Source organism: Pieris rapae, chromosome 23, assembly GCF_905147795.1.
Source record: "Pieris rapae chromosome 23, ilPieRapa1.1, whole genome shotgun sequence".
NCBI classification, from domain to species: domain Eukaryota; kingdom Metazoa; phylum Arthropoda; class Insecta; order Lepidoptera; family Pieridae; genus Pieris; species Pieris rapae.
Window position 1 is genome coordinate 297,966 of NC_059531.1, and position 16,462 is coordinate 314,427.

General features: G+C 30.4%; 1 protein-coding gene across 1 annotated transcript; it reads left to right on the plus strand.

Annotated features, from left to right (window-relative positions):
- Positions 1 to 12,184: 12,184 nt before the first annotated feature.
- Positions 12,185 to 16,173, plus strand: LOC110997130 (coatomer subunit zeta-1). Its single transcript, XM_022265121.2, has 6 exons — positions 12,185 to 12,328; positions 12,511 to 12,656; positions 12,966 to 13,065; positions 14,353 to 14,486; positions 14,859 to 14,949; positions 16,074 to 16,173. The coding sequence occupies exons 1-6, from the start codon at positions 12,290 to 12,292 to the stop codon at positions 16,119 to 16,121; spliced, it is 558 nt and encodes a 185-aa protein (XP_022120813.1). The 5' UTR covers positions 12,185 to 12,289; the 3' UTR covers positions 16,122 to 16,173.
- The last annotated feature ends 289 nt before the right edge of the window (positions 16,174 to 16,462 follow it).

The window sequence follows — 16,462 nt, forward strand, 5'->3', positions numbered from 1 at the left end:
ATATCATTTGTATAAAGAATTGTAGCGTATCGTAGATACGTACTAAAATGTACATACTATATGGTGTAGTATTTTCTATACGATTTTGATGTATGTGGCAATATAAATACAGGACACTTAGAAAAGAAGAAAACAGACGTCACTCAGAACAGACTTTTAAGATGAGTGAGCATGTATTTTTCCTATGAGTGTTTCTATAAGAATATAAATTAATTACCGTTGTTTGTGAAGTAATATATCAATTTAACAAAGATAAAAATGGGTTGTGATTTATAAAAATATAGAACATCCCATAGAATATTGAGAATTGTTCCCTTAAGTAAACTCCCATAACTTAAGGACCTAATTAAATTATAACTGAGACCCTGTTACTACGCCCCCTGTAAATCAGTAGCGAAACAGAATTTTGCGATTTGGTTTACATTTTATATGCATTTATTTTAACATTTAGTTAAATAATGGATAGCACTAGATTCAGAATATTTGTCCAATGGCATTCCAAACGATTGCTTTAATTGCTAAGCGCTAGCTAGAAGCTAAGCTTCTTTAATCGTAAAGTTGATAAGAAGTATATTTTCATCACATAAGCTACTCGACGTTAGATGGCGCTATTACAAATAGTGCCTTTATTATTACATATTGTCACCTCTAGATGGCGTTTATATCTATGGTAACTAGAGAGCAAAAAGGCCTAATTTATACACCAATCTTTGATTAAAATTTTATTTAGTTTGTAAGATTAAATATATATAGTAAAATGCTAAATAAGTTTTATTTAAAACTGCAGTCAATTCTTATGCCTCTTAAAAATTACAAAAAATATATTTACTTGTTCAGATTTCTCTTACTGACAAGGCTTATGTGCTCCTTCCAAACCGTTGATGAGCCTTTACATCTACGCCTCACAAAAATATTATGCATATGTGAAAAGGTGTTAGTAGTATTGAAGACAGAGCAAGTTTTTGAATAGAGTCTTATTAATTTCTCGCATCCTCCTTAGCCCTTAATTATCGTGGTGAGCCTGATGTGATCCTACCCTAGGGGCCTAGGGCCCAGGAATACGTATCTGTAACGGGTTGTCACTCATGTACTACATGTATTATACACCTCTAACAAATATGACATATAAATTTAAACACATATCGCTGGTCGGCAAGCTGTAGGTACATTTCAAAATTTTAGCATTTTAAATTTCAGAAAATAAAAAATTTATCTGTTGGAATTCTCGGGTCTCCAATAATATAAAAAAACCCCATCAAAAATATAATTTAAACTTACCACATAAAATATAGTTATAATCACAAATACACCTGCACGTGCAACGGCTGCAGGCGCCTGCACTGCTGGAAAGTAGAAGACGCGCACTGAACTGAGCTGTCTGTCCGAAGACGACTAAATGATGCGAATCGACACATGCGAGGAAAATAGAAAAATACGTTATGGAAGTTTGAAGTCCACAATTATTAAGTTAGATAAAATTTATTAATATTATAATTTAATAAAATATGTGGACAAATATACACTTCGGATTCCTTGTAATTACGCCCTCTATACCTTAGTAGCGAAATATAGAATTAAACCAATTTGATTTACATTTAATATGCATTTATTATAATAAATTAATACGCAAAAATAAATAGTAATACTGTCACTGCGTTAAAAATGTTGATTTTAATTAATATGCAAGATATGGTAATACTTAAAAATGTATATTCTAGCGTAATAAGAAGCATACATCCATCACTCACGCTACCCGACGACAGGGGGCGCGTTTTTTCAAGTAAATTTTAATGTTCAGTTATTTAATCCATAAATTTTGCCAATGAGCTAAAACTATTTTACAAATTAGGACGCAAATATGTGAACATAGATTATTTTAATCTATGTTCACATATATGCGTCAGAAAATATAACTTTAAATTAATATTTTAATGTCTCCTATGACGACGAGATAGCGCTATATACACAGCAAATTCGTACAAATATAATTTTCCAAAAATTCTGTCTATATAAATGAATTTGATATGAGGCGAAATTTCGCTTATATTCGATGTACGCATGTAAATTAAAATGTCACTACTTTAAGTTTAATTTTTCAGACAATATTATTCATAAATATTATCTAAAATATTATTATCTACAAAATCTATACACACAACGATTGAATCGTTGGGCTTGTATTTAATAACATCTGAAGTGTTGTTCCCCGCGTTAATTTCAAACTTATGAACTAGATACTCGTCCACGGTATAAAAGCAACTTGCCTTTAAATTCATCTTCCCCTTGAAAACATTACATGGCAGCGATTTATACTTCTAGGAAGATGATTGAATATTCTTACAGCCATGGCGTAACAATTTTTGGAATATAGCGTGGTGCTATATTCCAAAAATTGTTACGCAATGGCTATAAGAATATTTAATCTTAATATTATAATTACTATGCAGATTCAGAATATTGTAAATACTTGACATAAGTATCTGAAAAATATTAATGTTTTATATGTATATATAATTATGTCTGTTAGGATTATAATTACATAAAATTAATTCAATAAATTCGCCTGATGAATTTATAAAGCAATCCCGAAATATTGAGCATAATCATAATTTATTTTTTAAATTAGTATAATTACAGAGAAGCCAAATACAGTTTCGTGAGAATTTGGAGAACAAAAGAACAAATTTGAGTGAACGGTCATAAAACACGTGCAAATTCTAATTTTCTGTTAAAAGCCGTCAAAGGGCATTTTTAACAATAGGTTTATATATTCGCAATTTGCTTATTTATTTCATTTTACACATATTTTTAAAATACTAAGTTTGGATGTGAAAAAAATGAGAGATAGAGTGCTATATTGCCACTGGATCTGGATACATCCAATCTTTAAATAAAAAAGAAAAGATAAGCTCACGCGATTTTATATGTTTCTTATCGAAATATTCACAAAATTTTTAAAATACCACAATGCTATTTGTATTAAAAATATCAACTATGGTTATTTAAAATAAATTTAAATAAAAAACCTACAAATAAATTAAAAAAGAACCTTTAAATATAAAACATTACATCATGTTATAATTTAACGGCTGTTTTAAAAAGCTGAGACAAAAACCTATTCAGTTTCAAAGATTTTATTTCAGCAGGAAGTGAAGTACGTAGACCAGGACATTCAATTGAAGAACATAAAGATTATATAATATATACATCGCAGGCCAAAGAACCAAAGTTGGTTTTTTAGTCAAAGCCTGCTTAAGAACTTCATACAAGATTTCATGGGTAAGTAAGAAAAAATAGCCCTACTGCATTTAAAAATACCCAGCTTCAACAAAATATGGTCAATCATCCAAGTCTACGCACCAACTGAACGAGCTGATGAACTAGAACATAAATCATTTTATATCCAGTATCTCAAGTCATATATGAATACTCTAATAATGTTATCTTTATGAGGGATTTCAATACGCAAGTATTCGGCTGCGAAAAAGAAGTATAGATGGAAAGTTCAGAAATGAAATAGATTATATTATAAGTAGCCACTCAAAGCTAATTACAGAAACTAGAGCAATTACTATACAAATCATCGCATGGTTAGAGCATCCCTCAAAATAGCGTACCCAAGACCCATGTAATCACATTACTTTGCCTAGCAGAACCCATGAAGTCAGGAAAGCTATAATAAGCCAAAAGTCAAATAAGGCATCTGGTGCAGACAAGACCACTAACGAATTACTGAAAGGAACCCACGAGAAACGAACTGGTTCCCATTCTGAAGAATATTTAACGACATTCTAACATCAGAATAGATTCCTGACTTGTGAAACCTCGCAAATAATCGTTATATACAAGGGCTCAAAGGAAGACTAACCGAACTAATAAGTCTTATTTCAAACATATACATGTACAAGGTTTTCTCCAAGATATTACTAGATGGATTAAGCACCACATTATACAAAAGCCAACCAATGGAACAGGCTGGATTTGGAAAAAACTGCAACGACAGATGATATACATAAACAAACAAATTATAGAAAAGTACAGTGACTATAACAAAACTGTATATATGGTGTTATTTATTGATTACACAAAAGCTTTTGACAGCATCAAGCAAGAAGTATTTTGGGAAAGCATAGAAAACCAAGATACTCCTTGGTTTTCTATACTTATATCATACCCGGGGTCTACATATACATACTAAAAAAAATATGCTAACTGCAATGCAAGAATAAAAATGGAAATACTCGGAAAGACATTTAAAATCGAAAGAGGCGTCAGACAAGGTGCCCCATTATCTCCCAATTATATCTATATATATCGCTTTTTTCTGCTGTGCTTGAAAACCTTATAATATTCCATTATTCCAAAAATAGCGTGAAGTGAATTTGAACTAAATATAGACGGGAGAAAATTACATCATCTCCGATTTGCAGACAACGTTGAATTGTTCGAAGAGAACTCTTACAAAATTGAAGAAATGATACAAGACTTAAGTAAAGAAAGTGAAAAAGTCGGTCTGAAAATGAAAACTAGCAAAAACAAGCTACTCTCAAATTAAATCTCATACAAAATAAAATTTTATAACCAATCTCTTGAATATGTTGAATTATCTCTGCAACTGATATCACCACCAAAGAAATCAAAAGAAGAATAGCAAATGGATGGAAAAGAGTATATATGTATTGGTCACTAGGGGAGATTATGAAAACAAAATATTTCAGCAAAGAAATAAAGATAAAAGTCTTTAAAACATGTATTCTACCACACACACATTGGCACATTCTGGCACACTGCCAAAGAGTCATGGAACAAAGCATGCTGAGCATAAAATAACTTGACAAACATAGAAACACTGACGGAAGAGCTAGATGGACGGGTCATATGCTACGGAGCTCCCATGAAAAATGGAGCAAAATACTGACTGAATGGTACCCTAGAGACGGAAAACGGAGAAGGGGCTGACAACGCTGATTGGAGAAGAGGTTAGAGAAAGCCTTTGCCAAGAGGCACACCAAACTCCGAGATATACTGGAGTGCCAATATATTAAAGTATATATTAAAATACGGATGTGTTAATGTCCGATATAGATGGTAGTAATTTTATTAAAATTATATCTTTTTTTAATACATTATGGACACCTGTACACTGAGCAAACGTATCTATAGAATAGAAAATCAAACGTTATTATAAACTAGTAATTAAACATTTTAGTGTCTCCTATAACCACGAGATGGCGCTACATACACAGACAAGTTCATATAAACGAAAATTCTGTTTAAACGAATGAATTTGATCTAGGGCAAAACTTCAAGAATTATTGTAAAGTTTTGTTAAAACTTATTTACATCGTAAAATATTAAGTGTAAATAATACGTGATGTTATTTGTCTAAAAGTACATGAAATACACAAAAATGATTTATTTACTAAAGATAAATATAGTTACATATTTATCTTTAGTAAATAAATCATTTTTGAAATATAAAATGGCTATTTGAGGATCTACATATAAAAAGACAAAAGCAATTTAATTTAAAAAAATATTAATTTTGAAATTGTCGTTAGAGTTTTAAAGCTTTATCCAGCGGCGCGGCGGTTTGAATTACTACTGAGTATTATTCGAGTTTCAACATTTCGAAATATTCCTATAAATATTTTCACATACAGCTTGTGACAATAATTTGTAATTGCGATTAGAGATTCCACTTTTCTATAAACTTTAATTTTATAGTGTCTTCTGTGTCCCCTACATGGCGCTCAACATAAAATTAAATTAGTGAATTCTTATAAATATTATTACGTTGAGTTTAATTCTTCATAAAATATTGTTCATAGAGACTTTCTTATTAAAAATTAACAACAACAATGTGTGCAAACTACAGTGGATAATAGCAATTCGCTGAAGCCAAGATATAATAAAATGAAAACTGTCATAGCCAAACGGAGGCACTCACAATTAAAAATTGCATTATTTCGCTGATATTCTGTTGTTGTATCCGAGCGATCCTAGATGATGATGGAATCTGGAATGGTTTTTGTTTGAAACGGCGCGGGGGTAAATTGTTTTTTTTAAGTTTACACAACTTTGATTTGACTTGTTATATTTCTTTCGATATATCAAATAGAAAATACTCAGTACTTCGTTGTAAAGAAATACAAATAACACAATACATAAAACTTACAAGGGAAGTAAGCCTTTTAAGTTGGGCTCTTTATGTTTAATTAATGTAGGTATGTTAATATATAACAAAAAAATAATCAAGTATTTAATCAGAGAGAAACTTCTGACAAAATGGACAAATAATGATTTGGTATTTCAAAACAAGATATGGCAACTTTGGAATATTTTTTTCAATTATTGAAACGTTGTACGACTCTACTATTTATTTATTTATTTTTATAGAGCAGGAGGCAAACGGGCATAATACATAGTATATTTTATATTATACTCAGTATATAATTATACTGAGTATAATATAAAATATATATATATATATATATATATATATATATATATATATATATAATATAATATTAGAAAACAATGAACGGCTCAAATATATCAGATATCTTTCCTCCAACTTTGATTTTCTTCCCTTTGAAGGAGAAACGCTTGGGCGGTTGGCAAAAGTTCTAATTAAAGGTTTAAGTTGGCGACTGACTTCAGACCTAGGGCTTTCCTTGCTCAACGGATAAGTTTCGTAATAAAAAGAAGTAATGCCACCATTAAAGTTACACCAGGTCACAGGAACCAAATTTTTAAAATTTATTTTAGTTTAACTATGCAGATTCAGAATATTGTAAATACTTAACATATTTGAAAAATATTAAAGTTTTATAATTATGTGTATTGGTATATAGCATCTGATTAATGTATATAGCAATTTTAAAATGTACATTTGTAAATGTATTATCATATTTTTTTTAAAAGAATTATAATTTTAGAGAAGCCAAATACATACAAGCCGATACATAGTTTCGTGAGAATTTAGAGAACAAAAGAACAAATTTGAGTGAATGGTCATAAAACACGTGCAAATTCTAATTTTCTGTTAAAAGCCGTCAAAGGGAATTTTTAACAATAGGTTTATTTATTCGCAATTTGCTTATTTATTTCATTTTACACATATTTTTAAAATACTAAGTTTGGATGAGAAACGAAATGAGAGATATGGTTATATTGCCACTGGATTAGATGTTTTTAAATATCAAAGAAAAGCTATTTGTAAAGCGATCATATGTTTGAGTTTCTAATCTAAATATTCACAAAATATTATAAATATCTCAAGTTATAATCATATTAAAATATTAATGATCCTACGAATAAATAAAAAAATACGTTTAAATATAAAACATACACCATGACATAATTTAACGGCTATTAAAAAAAAGGCTGAGACTACAACCTATTCATAATTTTAAACATTAAAATTAATACGTATAAAACAAACATTCTATCAACTATGATTTGATAGAATGAGACAAATACAAACTTACCAAACAAGGCACTATAGTAAGACACTCTACAGTCTATGACTGCATTGCTCAGACACGCGATTTGAACTGATCAAACAATTCAAAGCTCTGCCTTGCGCCTGAGTTGAGCTTTTGTTTTTAATTCTATTGTAATTATCATCTTATATCTGTTCCGTTCAATTTTAAAACAAAGTTTAACCGTGAGTGTTAAAAAAACTAATAATAATTTTAGTAATTTAATGTTTAAAACAGCGCATAGAGTACATTATCACTGAGAAAAAAAATGTATGCGTGTACTAGTGTACGTTATGTCATAAGTCAGTGAAACTTATTTATGACCTTATGTTTCGAAAAATGATCTGATGTGAGATGATTATATGAAACTTTACAGAAATTGGTTAAATAAAGTTAAATTAGATAAAGTTTAACAAGAGGCTTATATTAGACATCCAAATAATAATATTTCATTTTACCTTATTATTAGTAAGATTATTACAGAACTTCATTAATTGTAATAGAATTAATACTATCATTGTTATCGTTATTATATTATTATTGTTATTAATGGCTTTCGGTAACTGAAATATGAAATGTATTGTTTAAATTCCACAAAATTTAGCAACCGAGTAAAACTCCATCAAACGTAGTGTAAAAGTATTAGAAAAAGAGATACAATTACTTACTTTTTCAAAAATAATAGGAATAAAAATATTTTTTTATAATAAGTACAATTGTATACACTTCACTACAATTATTTATAACTAAATCAGTGTATTTGTACAGTTCTAACTAAAGTGCTCACCTGTCTCTTAATATCACAACATTAATGTGACAAAAATGCATAGAACAACTCTGAAAGCAGAAAAATGCGCTACAAACAATGATTTTAATCAATAAGCATTTGGTAATGCTTAAAAAAATTCTTTATAGAGTAATAAGATTCTTATTATAAGAAGAATACATCCATCACTCAAGCTACCCGTCGACAGAGGGCGCGTTAGTTCAAGTAAATATTAATGTTCAGTTATTTACTTAAATTTAAATAAATCTACAACTTGTACACCAAAATTAATCACTTGCCAGTAAAATAACCCCAATTACACGTGTACTAAAAAGTTGAATAATGAAACGAGTTCGATTTTATATGCGTTCAGGGTTTGTTAAGGTAATTTGTTTAATACGTGAGAGCAATGAAAAATGTATTATCAACACTTATTAATTAATTTTCTAAATTAAAAAGAAGCCAAAAGTCGATGCTAGATTTCGTGGGAATTTGTTGAACAATAGATTGACTCTTAAATACGTGAACAAGTCATAAAACACGTGCAAAGTCATTTTTTTACTAAAAAAAGCTTTTTGAGATTTTGAATTCCCCAATATTTGATCTCTTTATTTCATATTAAACATAAGTTGAACAAAAGAGTTTATGTATTCGGTTTTATTTAAAATTAAATATAGGTATTCTGGAAACTTATTAAATTGGCTATTGTTTCCGTATTGTTAACTGTTGGAGAAATATATTCAGTATGCTGCCAATGAGATAAAACTATATAACAACTATTGCATTATTTCGCTGATAATTGATATGGAGTAAAAATGATATACTCTATTAATAAATTTACAGGACCTAGATGATGATGGAACCGTATTTTTTGTTTGAAACGGCGGGGGTAAATTGATTTTTAAAAAAGTTAACACAACTTTGATTTGACTTGTTATATTTCTTTCTACATATCAAATAGAAAATACTTTAGTAGTCCTTTTAAGTTGCGCTCTTAATATAGGTATGTAAATATAAAGAAGAATCATGTTGAGAGAGTATCCTTTGACTTAATGGACAAATAATAATTTGTTTTTCAAAACAAGACTTAGCAGAATTAACACAACATAAATTACTTAATTACCTATCATAGGCTTACTTTTACGTCATCATTTTTTCTATTATTATTAATATTCAGGTTTATTTCAGGTACATTGTAAATACTTAACATATTTAAAAAATACTAATGTTTTATAATTATGTCGATTCGTTTTAAAATACATAAAATGGCGCCTGATTGATATATATAGCAATTTTAAATTGTACATTTCGAAATATAGTCATATTTTTTTTAAATATCTATAATTGTAGAGAAGCCAAATACATAGTTTCGTGAGAATTTAGAGAACAAAAGAACAAATTTGAGTGAGCGGTCATAAAACACGTGCAAATTCTAATTTTCTGTTAAAAGCCGTCAAAGGGCATTTAACAATAAGTAAGCAGAAATTGAAATCTCCGCATTTATTACTTATTTTTGTTATACACATATTTTTAAAATTTAAATAAAACAATAGTTGCTAGCGTTCTGTAATCGTGTAATTTGGAGAAATAAAATTTCTAAAACATTTTTTCGTCTTAATAAAACATATTCTAGTTTCTTGATCCAAAAACCTACTCAGTAGGTACAAGTGTCTGAAGTAGATCATCAATCTATAATTAATAAAGATGAGCAAAGATGCAATTTGAGCCGAGAGAGATAGACGGCTATATTGCCACTGGATTGGATGTATTTAAATATAAGGAAAGAACACCTCACGCGATTTTTAAAGATTTTTTTTAAACATATGCTCGATGTTTGTAAATCGAAATATTAAAACAATATAAATATCGGAATTGTTTTAAAAATATTAACTAAGATTATTTAAAATAAATGTATCAAGAACCTACCTACGAATAAAAATACATATTAAATTAAACGGTCATTAAAAAAAGCTGTGGCAAAATTCATAATTTCAAACATTAAAATTATAACTATCTATATAACAATGATTTTATTATAATAGAAACAACTATAAAACAAACTTACCAAACAAGGCACTACACGGTAAGACACTCTACAGTCTATGACTGCATTGCTCGGACACGCGATTTGAACTGAACTAACAATTCAAAGCTCTGCCTTGCGCCTGAGTTGAGCTTTCGTAAAAGACAAAGATAAAAAAGCTTCTGGGATTTTATTAAAAAAGAGTATCCCTTTTCCCAAAAATGAATTACTAACTTTAGTATTCTAGTAATTTTAGAGAATTAACATTGTGCGTATGTTCTATTCTAGTAAAGTACATAAATAATATTTTCATAAATATATTGCGATGGAAAGTATAATTTAATTTATAGATTGCACGAATAGCCCTCTTCTGCAGGATGAAAATAGATTCGCCATCAGCAGCCTGACCCCATAAAAATTAGCTGTGAAAGTTACTAAAATAAACAAGTCTAGCTGTATAGACAGTATATCAGTCAGGGAGCGAAGGTTTTTAACTGTTTCCTTCAATTTTGAACCAAAGGTTACCACGAGTGTTAAAGAAACTAATATTATCATAGTAATTTAATGTTTAAAACAGCGCATAGAATCCACTATCACGAAGAAATAAGAACGTTATAACTGTTATATTGAATTTGAACCATTGAAGCGACAATCTTGTTAACAGTTGTCATAATAATTGTATCAATTAAATAATTCTCTGTTAATTCCGTGTAAAATCTTTTTAAGCAGTTCTAAATGTTAAAATTGAGTTTTTTTAGGAATTACTGAAAAATGCGCCGGATCCATGTAATAGTCAGTGTTGCATCATTGCATCTTTGCGCATGTTTTCCATCAGGCGAGATTTTGCATGTGACGACTAGGCCGTTGAAAAATTGGAGCAACGATGCTGTTATTAGCTAAAATTCTCATTATTATTTAATAACATCAAAGTCAAATTAGTTAAAATCGGTTATATTGTTTATTAGATATATATCTACAAATTAACAGACATCTTCAATAATAACTTTAATCGTTATAATCAAGACAAAAATTCTATTACAAATGAAAATGCTTTTTTTTTAAATGAAGTAGTGTAAAATTTATTAAAGTCACAGCAAATTCAACAATATTCTATTCGAAATGGCCACCTTTAGCTTTTATGTGGGTCTCTGTTTGTCCACGAATGTTTCGCAAACGCACTGTTTCATAAGGAAAGTTCGCTACATCTTGCTGCAAGGGACTCAATATCACCTTGTTGTTTAGCAGGTCATGTCCTCTAAAACTGTCCATAATTTGAAGTCTACAGGGCAGAGTTCTGGACTAGATGAGCGCCAGTCTTCTTCTCTTATATAATTCGGAACCCAAACCATGACTGACGCAGGATGACGACGACATTGTACCTTTACGACTACTTGAGCAGCTTCTTTAGAACTGTGAGCGTATTCTTTGTAATTTTGTTTATTGTAGTGTCCTTCAATCGTGAAAATTTTTCATCGCTAAACATTATATTTCTGTGCTGTTAATGGGATTTCTACTAATTCTGGCCTTTAACAGCATTAAATGCCTTTGTAGTTCTAACAGGACGCGGCCAGATCTTTTCTGATCTCTATTGATAGTACTTGAATATGTCCGACGGCCATACGCACTTTGTGTAAAGCTATCATTGCAATCCTATTTTTTACCACCAATTCTATATTGTAATTTGATAATGAACACAAAAAAATATGTGAAATGGTGAAAAATTGAGAAGAAAGAAGTGTTTAATATCATACACGGGTTCCAAATTCAAAATAATTAAAAAGTTGAAGAAAATAAGTTTTTAAGTATGGTTATATGATTGAGTTTCAGTCTGCAGGAGTGCCTTGTCTGTATTTTCTAGGAGTACATTGTTATTTGCCCAGACAATCGAATTGATTCGTGGTTGACAGTTGACTCAGACACGTCAATGTATTCTTAAAAAATATTTAGTTTAAAATTAAGAACTGATTTGTGAATTATTTAATTTTAAATTTTTTTTATATTTTAACAGGCAAAATGGTTCACAAAAAAGTAAATATGGATGGCTCCTTATTCGTAAGTGTTTTCTTAGCTTGAATTCCTTAATTATTTGGGCCTCACTCTGGTTCACCCTATTATTTTAAATGTAAACCTTACCTACACATAATATATGCAATACCCGTTTGAGTTTGCCTTATTGCTTGTTATGTTGTTTTACTAATAAAATACTCTTAGTAAATGTTATTCAACTTTTGTAGGAGCCTACCCTTTACCTAGTTAAAGGCATGTGTATTCTTGATAATGATGGTAATCGGATTCTGGCCAAGTACTATGATCCAGCCATTCTGCCTACTACCAAAGAACAAAAGGCATTTGAGAAGAATCTTTTTAACAAGACTCACAGGTATTTTACTTCACCGGTTTGTTGATATATATTATGTTTTAACATTATCATCGAAAAATCATCTTGCTTAGAATATTAATTACACTCAGCAATGTATCTGGTGTAATGATTTACATATGTTAATGTTTATAATGGAAAAGAAAGATAAAATTAAAATTACTATGCTTTTTAACTGCTCCTTTACTACTTAACTATTAATAATTATTTTAATTACTATTAATATTATTAAAAATAAATTATATCTGAAGTAAGATATAATTTATTAGAAGTCTTAGCACTTTTCTAATCATAAATGTTGTCACTTTCCAGAGCAAATGCTGAAATCATTATGCTGGATGGATTAACTTGTGTATACAGAAGTAATGTTGACCTTTTCTTTTATGTTATGGGGAGTTCACATGAGAATGAGGTATGGATATTATGATCTATTGATAGTACAATGAACACAACCAATTAATGAAACCAAACCAATAAAAAATTCATGTGAAGCTGACACAGATATTAGGATAGTTGTATACTCCATACTAGAGGCTTTTTGAAACTACCAATTCAATTATGGCCAATAAGCATATTAGCTATGTAGCCTGTGGTAAAAGAATGTCATGTGAAATATGATTCAGATATGGGGTATATATCTATGTCTTCGCTGTCAAGAACAATTTGTAGCTCTTGTTGGTGTTTAAGAAGGCCATTTGCGTTCCAGGCCATAATTTTTAGATTGTTGGTAATTTTTGGGCATTACATGTAGCATTTACATTGCTTATATTATTTTGTTCTAAAATAATTCTTTTGTGGATAGCTTCTAAGCAGTTAAGTGTTCTGTCCAGTTTTGTATCATAATTATCATTTTGTTCGGACTCTTTGGACTTAACTACCAAGTCCGCATATTTAGGGCTGATCTGGTTACTAGCAGATGTGCTCACTGCTGGCTTGGGTTGCACCACAGGCTTGTGTTGGTTTTATTTCTGTAATTTTTTTGGTTATTGTTGGTTTTTTTATTTTTATTATTTTTAATTGCTTGCATTTCTTTTGCAACAGTGCACCCTCTATAGCTTGCAGGATGAGTTCCTCCACAGTGTAAGCACTTCGATTTCTCATTTAAACACTTCAAACAGTCTTTTGTTAAGTATTTACCTGTGTACTTTACACACCTGCCTTGTTTTGCAAAGTAGGTTTGAGTATGCCCATACGCTTGGCACTGTTTACACTGAGGTACAAGCTTGCTGGATTTTAAGGGAAGGACTTCCGCTCTACACCCCAATGTATTTTTAATTTGGTAAATTTTACATCCTCATCATTTTGAAATGACATATTGAGTGGCTCCTTTTTATTAACAACTGGGGTGTCATATTCAATTTCCTTTTCTTCTTGGATTTAACATGTATCGATTCCGTTTCTCTTGCTAACTCTCCCTCATCATCATGATAAATCTCAGGTTCTGCTGAACCAACTTCTTTGGGTTGTTAATTTTTTTTAGATCCTGTTGCAGTGTTTCAATTTATCCCTGTATATCTACAATATTTTCAAATAGTATAAAATGATTTTATTAAAGTTTGAGACGTTTTTGATTGTATATAAATAATATAACAGTAATAAAAAATGTGTTTTATTTATTTAATGGCTAAAAGTAAAATAATTAATCATGTATATTCTTCAATATAAATATGGTAAATGTGCTTCTAATAAATGTTTACAGTTGATCCTGCAATCCGTACTGTCAGCGTTATATGAGAGTGTCAGCATTCTCTTGAGGAGAAATGTCGAAAAAAGGGTTATTTTGGATAACTTGGACGCAGTTATGCTGGCCTTTGACGAGATCTGTGATGGCGGGTGAGCTTTATTCATTTGTTTTAATTCCGCACCAGGCTCAAATAGTTGACATTGCAGTTCCTGTATGTAACACTATTTATAAATAAATATATAGTATCCTTTAAAAAAATGAGTGATGCCTGCTTACGGCTATTATAACAAATTCAAATTGGACACTTAAAATAACTTAGAATAACTCTTATAATATTTGTGTGTTACCAGTGTAAAAAGCATGCATGCCATGTGATGACTGAGCGTTCTCTTGTTTCCAAGGCTTTGAAAGTTAAATTTCTTATTATATATAGCGATGTAGATACCAAGTATGGCAAGTATTATAGCTTTGTATTATGTACTATATTGTTTAGTCAGTTTGAGTGCAATTTGATTTGGCAGCATCATATTGGACGGCGATGCGACCTCGATCGTGTCTCGGACAGCTCTTAGGACTGATGACGTGCCCTTAGGGGAGCAGACTGTCGCACAGGTATTCTGTTTGTTCTTCCAGTTATTATTTAATAATTTGTCCAAAATTTATCAGCTTGCTCTCTAGAAAAATCTAGTTCCATCACTAGTTTCAGCCTCCATCTCCGAGGTCTGCATTGGGTCAGGTCTTTGGCGGAGACTGGAACTAATGGTTTTAATAGCATCATTACTTAACAAGATGTCCACATTCTTCCTCTCTCAGTTAGGCTCGAGATATTACAAGGCAAGAACCAGTCTGTTGCACAGATCCCCATTATCCAGGACATTGCGCCCACTAAATGCTGTCTCCGATACTATCGAAGAGATAGGATAGCTTATATCTTTAATTATAGTCGCAGTCTTATATCTTTAAACGAGCAATTCTTGTATATATATATATATATATATATATAATTGGAATCTCGGGATCGGCTCCAACGATTTTCATGAAATTTAGTATACGGGGGGTTTCGGGGGCGATAAATCGATCTAGGTAGGAATAAATGATAGAAGATAACAAAAAGGTGGTGTTTCAGTAGTCCCAATTTAAACTGAAAAATGTATCTTCCTGACATCTATCGGCGAATAATAATACTATTTTTTGTTTAAATTGCTTTAACGACACAACAACACTAAAGCAATTCAGCATATATATTCTATACTGTTCATATTTCATAATTTTATTATTATGTAATTCGTACTTAAATAAAATTCCAAAAAACACGATTTATAAAAAAAAAATACCGAGCTAAGCTCGGTCATCCAGGTCCTAGCAAATTATTTGTTTATTATTTGATACAATTCTAACAGATAGCGCTGTTTTAAAAGAACCAACGTTTCACATAAGTTCTTCTACCGTTTCCCTTGATTAATTTACTACTATGTAATATAACAAAAACCTTAGCCACAGCATCGCTTGGCCGAGTCTGCTAGTATACTATATATAGTTGAATAAATTAATTTATTACAGTTATAGTAATATTATTAGTACTTGACTATATGTAAAGATTTATTAATGGCGTAAAAAGAACATTATATTTGTAAATATGTTAGTAATAGGCTGTAAATCTTTCTCAATAAATAAAAATAAAACATTGTAAAAGGCTCACTGAATAAATTGATAAAAATATTTTAAATTATTTCCAGGTTTTGCAGTCGGCGAAGGAGCAACTGAAGTGGTCATTGCTGAAATAAATCTGTATTCTATATTTAATATGCTTTAATAAATAAATATTATTTAACTTTTCTTATTTTTATTTAAAACACAATGATGCTTTACTGAGTTCTATGAGTTTTTTCTTAGAATTCATTCTCTTAAAGGTCGGCGACGCACCCATGTGCTACATTCCGGGTGGCAAAGACCCGGAAAATTAAAATAAATTAGAAATTACACTTAATCTGCTTACATAATACTTGAGTGGCCCGTAAAGAAGAGGTGCAAAATTGAAAATATATATAGTTACTAGCGACCCGCCCCGGCTTCGCACGGGTGCAATGCTGATACTAAACTGACTACAGAAAATCTCTGAACGTTG

Excerpts from the sequence above, each read along its gene's own strand:
- LOC110997130 (XM_022265121.2), top strand. The coding sequence starts at position 12,290 with ATGGTTCACAAAAAAGTAAATATGGATGGCTCCTTATTC. Across the intron at positions 12,329-12,510 it reads ATATGGATGGCTCCTTATTC|GAGCCTACCCTTTACCTAGT; the intron begins GTAAGTGTTTTC and ends CAACTTTTGTAG. Across the intron at positions 14,487-14,858 it reads GACGAGATCTGTGATGGCGG|CATCATATTGGACGGCGATG; the intron begins GTGAGCTTTATT and ends TTGATTTGGCAG.